At 43.3% G+C, this 16,171-nt stretch overlaps 1 protein-coding gene across 2 annotated transcripts in view; it reads left to right on the top strand.

Moving 5' to 3' along the window:
• The window catches only part of PAPPA2 (pappalysin 2), a 269,518-nt gene that overhangs the window by 104,157 nt on the left and 149,190 nt on the right, over window positions 1-16,171 (top strand). For both annotated transcript variants that reach the window (XM_042925583.1, XM_042925584.1), the window contains exon 4: window positions 15,730-16,023. In XM_042925583.1, coding sequence (XP_042781517.1) covers window positions 15,730-16,023 — 294 coding nt within the window. The remainder of the gene's footprint in view (window positions 1-15,729; window positions 16,024-16,171) is intronic.

Genomic DNA, 16,171 nt, shown 5'->3' on the forward strand with positions numbered 1-16,171 from the left:
CTCATGGTTCAAAGAATAAATTGTAAGGGAAATATTAACTGAACATAGATCAGAGATTTAAATATAAAAAACAAACCTATAGAGCTTTTAAAAGAAAACATAAGAGAAAATCTTCAGGGCAGGGCTAGATGAAGAGTGCTTACATATGCACTCAAAGCATGGTCCATAATAATAAAAACTGATAAATTGGACTTAAAACTTAAAAAATTTTCTCTGAGAAACACTTTGTTAAGATGAACAAAGAAATGGCAGACTTGGAGACAATATTTGAAGACCACACATCTCCTAAAAGATCTGTATCTAGGATATATAAAGAATTTCAAAATTCACTAGTAAGATATTCCAGTTAGAAAATGGGCAGAGACATTCAGGGCACCTGGGTGGCTTAGTCAGTTAAGTGTCCAACTCTTGATTTCAGCTCAGGTCATGATCTCATGGTTTGTGGGACTGAGCCCCATGTTGGGCTCTGTGCTGACAGTGGGGTGGGGGTGGGGCCTGCTTGGAGTTCTCTCTCTTCCTGTCTCTCTGCTCCTCCCTCTCCCTCTCCCTCTCCCTCCCTCTCTCTCTCTCTCTCTCATAAAATAAATAAATAAACATAAAAAAAAAAAAGAAAATGGGCAAAGACATGAACAGACATTTTACCAAAGAAAATAAGCACATGGAAAGATGTTCAGAATTATTAGCCATTAGGGAAATGCAAATTAAAACCATAGTGAGGTATCATAACACACTTTTTAGAAGAGCTAAAATAAAGAACAGTGATAATACTAAATGCTGGTGGGGATGCAGAGAAACCAGATCTCTCATACATTGCTGGTGGGAAAGTAAAATGGCACAGCCACTCTGGAGAGTACTTTGGCAATTTCTTATAAAACTAAACCTATACTTACCCCATGATCCAGCAGCTGGACTCTTGGACATTGATCCCTGATAAATCAAAACATACGTCCACTCAAAAATCTGTACATCAGTCTTCATGGCACCTTTATTTGTAAGAGCCTAAGAACTGGAGAAGACAAACATGTCCTTCCATGCTAACTGCCTGAGCGAAGTGTGGTACATCCATACAATGGAATACTACCCAGCACTAAAAAGGAACAGAGTGGGGAGGCACCTGGGTGACTCAGTCGGTTAAGCGGCTGACTTTGGCTCAGGTCATGAGCTCACGGTTCGAGGGTTCAAGCCCCGCGTCGGGCTCTGTGCTGGCAGCTCAGAGCCTGGAGCCTGCTTCGGATGCTGGGTCTCCCTCTCTCTCTGCCCCTCCCCCACTCACGCTCTGTCTCTCTCTCTCTCAAAAAAATAAAAACGTTTAAAAAAGGAAAAAAGCATGAATACATACAACAACTTAGATGCATCTCAAGGATATTATGCTGAATGAAAAAAAATCTCACAAGTTACATGCTGTATGATTTAGGTGGCATTCTCAAAATTCTATGTAGTAGCCTCAAAATGAGGAAATTATGGAAATAACAAGTTAGTGGTTGCCAGGGGCTGGGATCGGGGTATGGGGAGAGGGATGTAGGATGGGTGTGACATGAAGGATAGCAGGAGAGATTCTTAATGGTGATGGAATGCGGTGGTAGTTCAAGGTATACGTGTGATAAAATTGCGAAGAACCGCAAGACACACACATACACACACAAGCGATCGTTACAACTGGTGAAATCCGAGTAAGTTCTATGACCTCTATGTGCTCTGCGAAGGCTCACTGAATGAAGGGATGAATGAATAAGTGAGTGAAGGTATGAAATTGAAGTGGTTTCAAGAAGAGTTGAAATTGTCTCATGAGTCACTGGCTCATAACGAATTGCAAAAGAAGCTAGACATATTTATATTTTATTCTTAAACCCCTGAGGAATAACTGTTCTATAACGTGTTCCTGAATGTGCTTTTCAAAAGTAGAAGACTAGACTGAACAGCTGAAAGGCCTGGCTCAATATGAAGTTGCTCACGTTCTTATTTATTTCTGGTACGGTCGTAACTGTGACTGAACAAAGGAACCATATTGACATGACTCAGGGGTAGAGCAGGTGTAGCATAACGTGATAGAGGAAGACATTAGGATTTTCTAAATAGGGTCTTTCCAAGACTCAAGATTAAGATTGTCTGTTTGTGTCAACATTCAAGAACCCTGCATTTTGAGGGTCGGCAGATAAGTACACTAGCCTGAGAGTTTTGAAGACTGAATCTAGTTTCTGACTACCAACGCCTTAAGTCGGTATGCACAAAGACCGATGTACTGCATGCTTGTGCTTTTCCATCCACAGCATTTCTGACTTCTAGCAAAATTTTGTGCTTTTAAGACTGTGGTAACGCACGGTAGAATTCTTTAATAAATAAATAAATGAATGAGATCCCCTTGAGCTCTAACGTTCGGTAGTTTGGACATCTTTAGCCTTAGTACACAGCACTTGAACCGAAAGTATATCTTCAAAGGCAGGAGACTTAAATTTACAGTAAACCAGCCTTTTTGTAAGCTGGCCATACCGTTCTCGTAATCATTTATTCAAAGAAAAGCTGTCGAATCGGTCTGTGGCAATAGAGTTACAACAATAAAATGAGTTCACCCTAAAGGTTTGCGCTGCGTAACGGCGAGGCAGACATACAAATAACACACTTCCGCTATGGTGGGATGGCACCTAACGTGAGGTCAGGTAGGAACAGGGAGAGAAAGTGCCTAACTGTGCTCAGAGCATCAGGGAAGAACTCCCAGAGGGGTGGAGGCTTGAGAGGACAGTTGAAAGAGGAGACATAGTTGGCTTGGCAGACCATGAGACCGAATTCCGGGCTAAAGGAGCTGAGGGATACCAAGGTTCAGGCCGTTCAAAACCTGGGCGTGCTGAGGAGTGGAATGTACTTGGGATGGCTAGAGCAGTGCCTTCCAAACTTACTTTTGCTGTCTAAAAGCAACATCTAAAAATATAATTAGAAGCTTAAATAGTGGCAAAGAAAATAACTCCTGCCATATTATTTTAAATTATTGACGTTTTAAAATAAAATTTAAATGTACTCTCCTAAGTGAATCTTTGGTCACATAATGATTTGATAATTACCATCATTCACAAATTCATGGCCATGCACTTTTTTTTTTTTAACACTGGCAAGTGATTCATTGTACTTTTTTTCTCTTTGAATTTGTGTTTCCATTCCATTTCTCCTGTAGAACTTCACACTAACGTAGCATATACATGTTTTTAAAAGTCTTTAGTGAGTCATCTATTTCTCTGCCAAAAACATATTTTATTTTATTTATTTTTATTATGTTTATTTATTTTTAACAGCGAGAGAGACAGTGCAAGGATGGGGGGTGGGACAGAGAAAGAGAGGAAGACACAGAATCTGAGCAGGCTCAAAGCTCTGAGCTGTCAGCACAGAGCTCGACGCGGGGCTTGAACTCACGGAATGTGAGATCATGACCTGAGCTGAAGTCAGACGCTTAACCGACGGAGCCACCCAGGAGCCCCCAAAAACATATTTTAAATAAATAAAACAACTCTTTTGTGATAATGTTTCAATTAAACTTTTTATTTCGATATAATTGCATGTCCACATATGTTCTAAAATACGGTACCAAAAGATTCTACGTACCCTTTACCCATTGTCCTCCAGCAGTAACATCAGCAAAACTGTAGTGCAGGAACACAAACAGGATATTAACATTGATACTGATCATAAGTTATAAAGTGTCAAAAGATTTCTTCTCAGTGAGTCATCTTTTGAAATGATTACTTGTCCAAAATTGATCAAAACACTGTTTTAAAATGTTGATTAATAACTAGCAAACAAAAAGAGAAATGCCTATTTTAATGAGAAAAATGTGGCTTTTGTTCCTCAAATTAGTTCTTGTCTCTGTGGATGAATAGTAGTTATTGCTACAGGGTAACAAGATTCTGCACCAGTTATACATTGCCTTTTGTTTTCTTTGATAGCTCTGAGTGCTGAGAAACTTGTTAACATAAATAGATGGGAAAAAAAGGAACTCTGTTTGATTGACTGAGTGCATAGTGGTGCCAAGGTAGAAAATACAGGAAGAGAAGGAGCACATGGGGAGCTGGTTTGGTTTGGATATGTTGAGTTTGGGGTCTCTGCAATCTGACTGTGAAGGCACTTTCACAGAAGCAAGAGGAGGAGCTGGATTCAGGGCTATACCAGCTACCTAAAGACAGAGCTTTGAGAAAGTCCCGTGTGGGCCACAGATGCAGCTGCTGCAGAGAAATGAAGTCAGTACAAGTCATTTTGGCCAGGTTAGAGAGGAGAATCTGTCGCTCTCTGGCACAGAAGTTAGACACTTCAGAGTTTTCTGGGCCAGTCATCTTTCTAATTGTTCTAGGTGGTGCCCGTACGGCCAAAGAACGCTCTGAAATCCTGATCAGATCACTAGCAACATGCCCCAGTGTCCAGGAGACCCTGGAACTGAGTGGGAGGGAACTTGAACCTGGCTCCTGATGAGGGTGTAAACCTATCGGGTCTTCAGGTCACGTAGAAAAAGTCTTTGAATAATAGGGTGGGCTATGGCCTCCCTTCGATAAGAACAAATGGAATCTTGAGCAAGTCACTTCTCTGAGCCTTCCTTTCCTATGTATAAAATGGGGACGATAAGCACAAGGAAGAGAACCTGGCACATAGTAGGGCCTCAATAACTGTTAGCTCCATTAGTAGCAGCAGCAAGAGTAGTAGATGCTCCGAATACCACGTGTCTGTGATTACCCTTTCTAGTTGTGGCCTCAGTCTACCACCTCACCTTCAACCTGGAGATTTTTGGTGCCCGGGAAAGGTATTGGCTCCTCTGGGGCCCGGTGGACTGGAGGAGAGAGCCAGAGCTGGCATAAGGTGATGCAGGGGCGCCTGGGTGGCTCAGTCTGTTAAACATCTGACTTCGGCTCAGGTCATGATCTCATGGTTCGTGAGTTTGAGCCCCACATTCGGCTCTGTGCTGACAGCTCAGAGCCTGGAGCCTGCTTCAGATTCTGTGTCCCCCTCTCTTTCTCTGTCCCATCCCCCTCTTGCACTCTCTCTGTCTCTCTCTCTCTCTCTCTCTCTCTTAAAAATAAATTACCATTAAAAAATGTGACAAAACTAAACAGCAAAAACCAAGGTCATGCAGATGTGGCAGCTATCTGGGGAAAGGCAAAGTAACAGCACCATGGGGGGCAGGGGAAGGTGAAAGCAGCAGAAACTTGCTCAGAGGTGTGATATCTCTCCCCCAACCAGAACTTAGGAGTCCCCAGGGCAAACCTCAGCATGCTCCCAACCAAACTGTTGGACCCTGAGATTAGCGTGTTACATCAGTTGTGACACATTCACGCACCGTGTGGGTGAGGTGGCAGGTGCTGAGAAATAGCCATGGATTTGACACGTGGCAGTCTGGAAATCTCGGCCAGACTGCTTCTGTGGAGTGCAGGGGCGGACAGCAGAGTGGGAGGGGCCGAAGAGTCTACAGGAGGTAACGAGGAGCACGCTGGTGCAAGTAGTCGTTACATGGCCAGGCCAGAGTAGAACAGATCTTGTCCCCAGTCCGCTGCTCCTCTCTTTACGGTGCCAAAGCGGGATGATTTTCCCTGGAGACAGAGAATAAACGAGAGACCTAAACTGGAGAGCTCATGTAAATATGAGGGATTCTAGAATCATTCACGAGTCGGGGCCACATGACGGGAACAAGATGAGGACCGTCCCTAGGAATTACCCACTGGCTGCTATTATAGATAATTTAATTGTCAGAAGATGATATTCAGCAAATGGGATTATTCTGGGTGCCTTGGGGTTTTGAACATTGGGAGCATTCTTGGATGTTGAAGACTTTAGATAAAATTGACCTAGGATATGAATTTCATGCCCTGAAATTGAGGCGCTCCAAAGGTAGGTTCATGCATTTATAAGTAGGTGGAGTAAAGAATCACCTTTTTTTGTGACTACTTGAAAGGTCTCCTCTTTTAAAACATGTCCTAGTCATTACTGGACCCTTCGTGTCCAGAACAGTACCTGACATAGAACAGATGCTCAATAAATGCTAAATTAATAAATGAATTTTTAAAATATCTTCCCCATTCATACTTTGTGGTGCCTAAAATTCTGGTGTGAGTGTGTGTGTGCATGTGTGTGTGTGTGTGTGTGTGTGTAACACTACCATATCCATAAGCAAGGAAAGGATTAACAGACTGTCTCCAGTGCCTGGGTAATGACCTCTTCCAGCTATTATGAATCAGATTACTTTTCTCCCATGGTGTGGGGGTGGCTAAAGACCCCTGAGTGCTTGACACTTGAAAATAGGAGTGGGCTGAGAGACTATAAAAGAGGACAGAAAGTGACATCAGACTGCACAATCTTCACCCTCTACACATTCTTGTCTTGGTTCAGTCTTTTTTTAAGTTTATTTTTATTTATTTTGAGAGAGAGATAGAGAGCAAGAGGGGGAGGAGCAGAGAGAGAGGGAGAGAGAGAGAATCCCAATCTGTGCTGATGAGCACAGAGCCTGATGTGGGGCTCAAACTCACAAACTGTGAGATCACGACCAGAGCCAGAATCAAGAGTTGGACGCTTAACTGACTGTGCCACCCAGGTGCCCCTGTCTTGGTTCAGTCTTGCCCAGAACAAGGACTTCCTTCTAAGGAGACCACAGGCTGTAAAACTAAGAAGCCGATACAAGATTTGGAGATGGATGGATTCTGGGCTGGTTTTGTTAAAAGCTTGCTTCTTTTTCTAGCTTCCATGACCTCTTTTTTTTTTTAACCTCCCTTTCTTTCTCTCCCTTTGTCTGTCCATCTGCCTCCGACTTCTTCCCTTGCCCTGCCCTGAAGTGCTTTTTCCTCCACCCTGAGGCATACTTTGGTAACTTTGTCCCTTGTTGTGGAGAGTGTGTTTGGAGGACTGTGGTTCAGCCAGTAACTGGAAGTAATTATGGAAGCACCTGCAGACTAGCCCTCAACCTCCTTGTTTTATGGCCATATAACATTCAGCCCTAAAAATTTTACAGAACTGTTTTCAAGTCGTTTCAACTCATGTCCTTTACTCAAACTGCCTGAGTTGTTTTCTTCTTCTTCTTCTTCTTCTTCTTCTTCTTCTTCTTCTTCTTCTTCTTCTTCTTCTTCTTCTTTTTTAATAGAAGTAGCTTTGGGAATCCTTCTCTTTACCATGTGCCACTCTGGCGGTCTTGTGCCAAAGCCGAGAAAAGCCAGTTGGAACTTGGAAATGCAGCATCACCTTGGGACTTGGGCTCTCTACTGCTGAGATTTCATCTTTTAATCAACGACTGCTCTTTTTTTCTTCCCCTGCACCATCCCCTGGACCACACAACAACCCTTTCTTATTGTTTTAGCTTGTCCCTTATAATCAAGGCTGAAAGGTCTTCTAAGAACGTATTTGTGCTTCCCTGTCAGTCCATTAAGCAACAGCTGTGCCACATATGGCCACCAGTTGCTACATCGAGGGATCCCCTTTCATGTTATGTTCTATGCACAAGTTAGTGGTGCTGGCATGGATTGACTTCAAGTCTCAATATATACATTCATGTATGCAAGAAATGTAACTTTTATTTATTCTTCTATAATTGAACTTAATTTCTATTTTGAGCCCCTACTTAGCTGGGTAGTAGACATTTACTCTTAGTCAATTGAGCTTTTTTTTTTTTTTTGCCTGAGGCTGTGTCTGTCTTTAGAGATGGCTTACAAATGCCAAGGTCATAGGGGAAAGAATGCATTTTGTCCTTAATAATTATCAGGTGATGCTGGTCACATGAGATGGCTGTTGTTTCCATCACAAGGCCCCACCTTCAGGGGCTCTCTGCGGAGGTTCTCTGTCCCTCTTCCCTCTTAGCCACTTTTCTCTAGAACTGGGGCACTTGCTCAGGAATCCGTTACTGGAATAAGGCAAGATCCCCTGCTGTCAGCTCTATGCACCTATTTTGAATCCTTTCACTGGGGTCTTGAAATATAGAATACAGTCCACTTTATCCGGACCCACCACCATCTGTACAGTCCCATTATTTCCCTTTTATCTCTTTTCTCCTCTGCTAGTTAAAAAAAAAATTGTTCTGGGCTAACATGGTGGTGACGGCATTGGTAATGTGAGGCAAGGATCACTACCCTCGTTCACTTACCATGTTGGCTAAACCCTGAATCTCCTCAGGGCCCAAATGGCATACACTTTGAAAATCTCACAGACAGAAAAGGGCTTCCTTTTTTTTTTTTTTTGCTTTTCACTCCATCTTCTACCTCCTAGGGAGGTAATGGCTGAATGTAGAAGAGCCTGACCTCTTGAATTGGCAATGGACTAAGAGACCAGGAGCCACTGGGGTAAAATGTGAGTACTTCCAAAATGTTGCCCTCCATTCACACTGTCGCTTCAAAGTTTTCCTTGAGTGGGCACTCCTGGGTTTTGTCATCATCTCCTAAGCAGCCTTTCAAAACAAGTGTTGGGGAGGTGAATGAAGTTAGAGTCTGATAGTGTCTTAGAGTAAAGTTTGAAGAACCAAGATATTGTTGAAAATATATATTGTCATGTCTTTCTTCTACTTCCTGTTTCCATGTAGCAAATAAAAGCTGAGAACACAGGGATGCCTGGGTGGCTCAGTCAGTTAAACGTTGGACTTTGACTCAGCTCATGATCTCACAGTTCGTGAGTTTGAGCCCCGCGTGAGGCTCTGTGCTGACAGCTCAGAGCCTGGAGCCTGCTTCGGTTTCTGTGTCTCCCTCTCTCTCTGCTCCCCGCTGCCCCCCCCCCATTTGCGTGTGCACACTCTCTTTCTCTCTTTCTGTCTCAAAAATAAATAAACACTAAAAACAATTTTTAAAAAAGCTGAGAACACAAAGAAAGGGATTCAGTTGTAGGGAAGGAAATCCCATCCCCCTATTCTATCACCATATTTTATCCCTCATTTGAGGAGAAACAAAACTGAGCAGTGGTTTTGAGTATAAGAAATGATAATTATATTCTGTATAACTAGGGAAGTAGGAAGGAATAGATTATTGGAAATACAGAAAAAAGGTGTCTTGGGTAAATCTGACCTCCCAGCAAGGTCTATGAGTAATTAAAAGGAACAGTCCAATCTGCAAGACTTCCTTTCCATACACAATCACTATTGGACTAATTTTAGGCTATTGCAAAAAATTTTTGAATGTCAGTGTGTGAATTGAATGGGCACTTTTTTATTCACAACTCTGTCCAAATCTCATCTGTCTCCTGGGTGCCCATGGATGTCAGGACCCAAACAACATGGAAAAAGTGTGAGCAGCCTAGGGGTAGATCAGAGCTCCTCTCATGGAGAGATGCTTATCTGCCTTGCCTGGCGATGGCAGTTTTCACTCTGGAAAGCCTGCTCTGTTTGTGGTCAGATGCCATCCCAGTTTCTTGATGAATGAAGATGGTTAGGAGGAAGCCAACAAAAGGTGGGGGCAGGTAAGCCTGTGTGGCCAGGCTGCCTTATATAATTACAGTAATATTGACAAATGGTCTAAAATAAAGTTGGGGTTACTTTGTTTCAGAAAATCAGCTAAATGCTTATTTATCCACATCACTGTTTTAATCTCCGTAACAACCCTTTGAGTTAAGAACTCTCATATTACCATGAAACAGATCAGGAAATAGCCTGGAGAGCTTTTAAGGAGTATTCCCAAAGATAAGGATCGATACATTTCCAGTGAGTGTCCACAGCCAAAGAAGGAGCCCATGTCACTCCAAAGGCCATCTTGTGTGAGAGGCTTCTGGGAAGTGCTGTGAGGACCCCCCGGTACCCACTGGGTCAAGTCTGACCCATGACAGTAATGGAAAGGCAGGAAAGTGTGGGGCACAGATAGGCGCATCAGAAGATGCTGCTGCTTTGTGTGAATATTAACATAGAATAGGAACTGGAAAGTAGCACTTGGTAGTATCTTTTTATTATTCCTATTAAGTTGCTCCTGGAAAAGGATTACAGGTTTCCCCCAGCGGGTGGGAATTCACGGCTCCTCAGACTCTCCTCTGTCAGACCCAACTAATAGAGGGCAGGAAGGGCTTGTCATTTGAGGGACTCTGTTTTTATTTATTATTAATCAGGTCTCATTCCTTCTTAATGAAAAGAAGTTCTCCCATTCTTCTTTTTAGATTTTGGGCAGCCAGTCTTTATGTCTCACTCGGGCTTTGGTATGAATGTGTGTGTGTGTGTGTGTGTGTGTGTGTGTGTGTGTGTGTGTGTGTGTGTGTGTGATTTTTATCAACACATGAAAGAACTTTTATAAACTAAACCATGAAATAAAGTCTCTCCCCTCCTCCCCAGATGGGTGTATGATTGTATGATTAAAACCTACTCCCTTAATAATTTCACAAGTGTGTTTTAGTTGGAATAAAGGTTGACTAGAAGAAGCGTGTGGGACCCCCTGCACATGGGACGGAAAGGAGAGGGCGTGAGGATGAGCAGGTGGTGAACCTGGATCCCTTGAAGGTCTAGCAGATCTGAGTGGAATGTCTGTGGTTGCTCATGCCTAGCTTTCTCCTTCCCCTCAGGCTCCCGAGAGGCAGGGAGTCTTGGAACACAGGTTACGAGGCCAAGGGGGTGACAGTCGTGATAACCCAAGTTTTTCTTCACGTGGTATTTATGATTGCCGACACAGTCCCGAATGTTAGCTCTTAGAGGCACGAGATGAGAGGGACTCTAGGTGAGAAACATGGCTAGCCCCCTCATTTTGCAGCTAACCTTGGGAAAGATGAAGGAGCAGAGCCAAGGTCATACACTACTCAGGGTCAGGACCACCTTCCAAATTTCTTAAGTTCTGGTCCAGCATGATTTCCTAACCTCAGGCTCTAGCGAGCAGAATTACTGTAAGAGGATCCCGGGCTTTTCCCTCAACATGTATTGGTGCACACAGCACTTACTTCTAAATTAGAATATATAACATTCTACCTGACACACACATAGCAACTGAACTTATTACTGTGCATTCCATACAATGATTTGGGGGCGAAAGTCTCATCTTTCTGGAGTAAAAAAATAGAACAGTAAAAAAAAAAATAGAACATAAAAGATTTATGTTTTTAATTAAAATTTAAGTGTTGCCTGGTTAAGTCTACACTGTCCTTAATGTGCATTAAGAGTGCTATGGCAGAAAACCCTCACCACTGTCGTTGGTGTGGAGGAGATTTGCTGAGCGTGGTAAGAACTTGCATTTTTATGCTTCTTCCTCGTCTTACAAATAAGCTGGTTTATTGAAAGGAGAATATTCCTATATTGGGAAATATCTCATTTGGGGTTGAGGCAGAAACTTCTGGAGGATGATGAGACACCCACTAGTACAATGACCGCTCTCATCCTCATCCAGTGCTCCCAGAAGCACACTCCCAGCCACCCCTCCTTCCTATTTTTGCCAGCCCTTCTTCCTGTAATCTTATTTCTATTCAGTTATAACCCCTTTCTTCTACCACTGGAGGAGATCCCAAGAGGATTTGAGATGGACTGACCATATGTATGGGTAGAAAGTAACTGTTACTTGAGAGTTTGCTTTGTCTTTGGTACTTTGTATGAATTGTACTCTAAGGAATCCAGTATTCCTTACGTCGAAAGGTATTCTACCCCAAACAGGTTCTGTGTTCAAACAAGTTTGGGAAGCAAAGGGTTCAACAAAATTGCTGCAAGGCTTTTCAGAAGCTATAGTTCTTCGGCCAATCTGCAGGAGGTGGGTGCGGCATGCTGCATTTTTCTCAAGCACACCTAACCATCAGATACGACAGAGGGGCAGAGAGAGAAGGAGACACAGAATCCGAAGCAGGCTCCAGGCTCTGAACTGTCAGCACAGAGCCCAACGTGGGGCTTGAACTCATGAACCATGAGATCATGACCTGAGCGAAGTTGGACACTCAACTGACTGGACCACCCAGGCGCCCTCTGAGATTGGTTTTTTCTTTATGTTTATTTACTTTTGAGAGAGAGAAAGACAGAGCGTGAGCAGGGGAGGGGCAGAGAAAGAGGGAGACACAGACTCTGAAGCAGGCTCCAGGCTCTGAGCTGTCAGCACAGAGCCCGACACGGGGCTCAAACCCATGAACCGTGAGATCATGACCTGAGCCGAAGTCAGACCCTTAACCAACTGAGCCACCCAGGCACTCCCAGATTGGTTTTTTGAATCCAAATCTTGCTTAGAGGTGGGGGAAGGGAAAGGAGGAGGAGGGAAACAGGTTAAGTGTGGGGGGGGGAAGGATTGGGGTGGAGGAAGGCAGAAGAGAGTGATGACACAAACAGCATGGTGCTCTTAGAGCACCTTTCCTCATGTGGATGAAAAAGAGCTGAGAGGGGCCCCCCCGGGTGGCTCAGTCAGTTAAATGTCTGGCTCCTGATCTTGGCTCAGGTCATGATTTCACAATTCATGGGATTGAGCCATGCATGAATCTCTGTGCTGACAGCATGGAGCCTGCTTGGGATTCTCTCTCTCTGCCCCTACCCCACTCATGCCCTCTCTCTCTCCCAAAATAAATAAATAACCTTAAAAAAAAAAACAAAGAAGAGTTGAGAGCCGAAGTATGAACTTTGATGATGATTACTAGTGCCATTGCTGTAAACATGAAGGGGTCAGCATCTTGAAACGTGGAAATGTTGCATTTTGCTGGCTTTATGCAAATACTGAGCACCCAGGATGTTACTGGAATAGATCTGTTTTCAAATAACTTTGTGTTGACATAATGATGCACAAATGAAAGAAATATACAGAAAATAATTTTATAAAAGGAAAGAAGGTTAATACGAGAGAATAAAAACTTCTACTGGAAGTGATAGAAATGATGAACAAGGGAGGTGAGGTCTGGCTCTGATGTAGATGTGAGAGCAGATAGTGTATTTCAGGATGTGTCTGGGCATGCCTCGGTTAATGTCAGCATGTCTGAGTAGACTGGGAGAAGCTAGAACTTGGACTTAGAAACTGTCATTTGCAGGAAGGTAGTCACTAAAAGGGCAGGTTGAGCCACCAGGTATGGCACCAGATACCCGGTGATTCCGTTCTGCCCACGAAACCATTTATGTAGTTGTCTTTAGGGCAGCACATAGAATTCAGAAATGAGACAGTCCCTGGAAAGGATCTTACAGAAGAAAAGCAGAGCCGTTCTTTTGGAGGGACTGCCGTACTCAGTGGACTGTTGATACAGGGAGGGCTCAGGTAGGAGAGATGATGCACGGCTTGGCAGTTGGGGTCAGATCTGAATCAGAGGGTCAGGGGCAGCCTGGAAGCAACCAGAGGGTTGGTCCAGAGCTGTTGACATGCCCCTGTTTCAGGTCCTAGAGATGAGGATGAGGCCCGATCCCGACAATGTTTGAAGGTCAAGTGGCTCCAACCGTGGGGAGAGGAGGAAAGCAGGGATTGGGAATCTGAGATTGGAAAGCTGGGATAGGGAAGCTAGACACATAGAAGCTGGGACACTGAGAGGTCTTTAGCATTTACTTTTGGAAGGTTACAGCGAGCCCACTACTTTCATCCAAGCCCGGATGAATGCAGTCAACTGTTCTTTGAAACACCTCCCTGGTGTTCTCAGGGAGATTTGGGGGAGGTGAGGGTGGGACATATTCCCGTAGTGCCTCTGACATTCTGAAGTGAATGGTAGTTTGGTTGGACTTGTCTTTCGTCTCAGTGGTTGTTGGCTCCTTGTGAGTATGGGTCATGAATTCAGAAGCAGCACACATAACTGTCATTTACTAAACTCCTCCAGCATGCCAAATGCTTTAGAAGACCCAAACCTACAAAAAGCAGGAAGTAGGTGTCATCATCTCCACTTTACAGACGGCACAGCTGAGGTCCTAGAAGCTCAGATAGCTGTTCAAGTCCTCAGAGCTAGTATGTGGAGGGCCAGGATTCAGACCCAGAATTCCCTGACTCTAAACCCCATGTGCTTTCATCCATACCAATGGCTTTCAATCTGGGAAGTCTCAAACAATACTAAGGCATAGATCCCCATCCTCGAATATTTGGATTCATTTCATTGGGGCTAGCATTTGGACATCTGTGTTTTTGTTTGTTTGTTTGTTTGTTTTGCTGCCACATATACATTGATTTTTTTTTTGAAATGAATTAACAATGTAATTTAAAAGTATACATTGGGGAACCTCCATTCTCTTTACCATAAAAATTGTTGTATCAATTTACATTTCTACCAAGAGTTTAATGGATCTTTTTTTTATGCAATTTATTGTCAAATTGGTTTCCATACAACACCCCGTGCTCATCCCAACAGGTGCCTCCTCAAGAGTGTAATGGATTTGACAGTTTTGTTTCACTTTCTTTTAATTCCAGTGGAGTTATCATGCACGGTTATGTTAGTTTCAGGTGTCCAGTGTAGGGATTCAACGCTTCCATACATCACCTGGTGTTCATCAGTATCACCAGTATGCTTAATTCCTGTCATTTATTTCACCCATCCTCCCCCCCCCCCGCCCCACCTCCCGTCTAGTAACCATCAGTTTGTTCTCTATAGTTAATTATCTGTTTCTTGGTTTCTCTCTCTCTTTTCTCCTTTGCTCATTTGTTTTGTGTCTTAAGTTCTACCTATGAGTGAAATCGTATGGTATTTATCCTCTTCTGAGTTAGTGTACTTAGAATTATACTCTCTAGCTCCATTCACATCATTGCAAATGGCAAGATTTTTATGGCTGAATAGTGTTGTGTATCATGTACCATCTCTTCTTTACCCATTCATCAGTCAACGAATATTTGGGCTGCTTCCATAATTTGTCTGTGGTAAATAATGCTGCAATAAGCATAAGGGTACATGTATCCCTTTGAATTAATATTTTTGTATTTTGGGGATAAATTCCCAGTAGTGCAATTCCTGGATCATAGGGTGGTTCTGTTTTTAATTTTGGAGGAAACTTCATATTGTTTTCCAAAGTGACTGCACCAGTTTGGATTCCCATCAGTGGTGTGAAAGGGTTTCTTTTTCTCTGCATTCTCACCAACACTTACTGTTTCTTGTGTTTTTTATTTTAGCCATTCTGACAAGTGTGAGGTGAAATCTCGTAGTTTTGATTTGCATTTCCCTGATAATGAATGATGTTGAACATCTTTTCATGTGTCTGTTGACCATCTGTATGTCTTCTTTGGAGAGATGTCTGTACATTTCTTTTGCCCATTTTTAAATTGGATTCTTTGTTTTTTGGGTATAGAATTGTGTAAGTTCTTTATATAATTTATATACTAACCCTTTATCAGATATGTCATTTGCGAATATCTTCTTCCATTCAGTAGGTTGCCATTTCGTTTTGTTGATTGTTTCCTTTGCTGTGCAGAGGCTTTTTATTTTGATGAGGTCCCAATAGTTTATTTTTGCTTTTATTTCCCCTTGCCTCAGGAGACATATCTAGAAAAATGTTGCGATGGCCAATATCAGAGATATTACTGTGTGTACTATCTTCTAGGATTTTTATAATTTCAGGTCTCACATTCAGGTCTCTAGGACATCTGTGTTTTTAACTTCACTAGGTGCTGTTAATGTGCAGCCAGCGCTAAGAATCCTGGCCCTCTATCATGTCGTTTCATCTTTATTGCTCTCCCTGGCTTCTAGAACAGCCCTCATCTATGTTGGGGGCTAAAGATGCATTTATTAATTAGTTCAGATGGTGTTTGTGACCAAAGGGAAAAGCAGGTGACTGAATGCCACTAAAAGTTATACAGTATTCCCTTAGAGGCTGAAATTGAACACTGGATGTTTACCAGCAGACATAATTAAGGATCAGAGGGCTGCTATTCGTTACATGCTTAGAGATGTTTTCCAAATCTTCCATTGCAGGTGGCGTTGTCCTCAACCCAGCCTATTATGGCATGCCTGGCCATACCAACATTATGATCCACGAGGTGGGGCACGTCCTGGGACTCTACCATGTCTTCAAAGGGGTCAGTGAGAGGGAATCCTGTGATGACCCCTGTAGGGAGACAGTGCCATCCATGGATACGGGAGACCTCTGTGCCGACACTGCCCCTACTCCCAAGAGTAAGCTGTGCCAGGACCCAGAGCCTACCAATGATACCTGTGGCTTCACCCACTTCCCGGGGGCTCCGTTCAGCAACTACATGAGCTATACAGGTATCACAACAGTTTCAGTATGTGTATCTGCTATGAAGATTACGTGGGGGCCTTTTGGGGCCAGGGCGGGGTATGGAGGTGTGGGAGGTGGAGAGGCCTGTGAAGCAGTCACTCATGCCAGAGGGCTGAAGTGTATTTACCACGGCAT

This window comes from Panthera leo, chromosome F3, assembly GCF_018350215.1.
Source record: "Panthera leo isolate Ple1 chromosome F3, P.leo_Ple1_pat1.1, whole genome shotgun sequence".
Lineage (NCBI taxonomy): Eukaryota > Metazoa > Chordata > Mammalia > Carnivora > Felidae > Panthera > Panthera leo.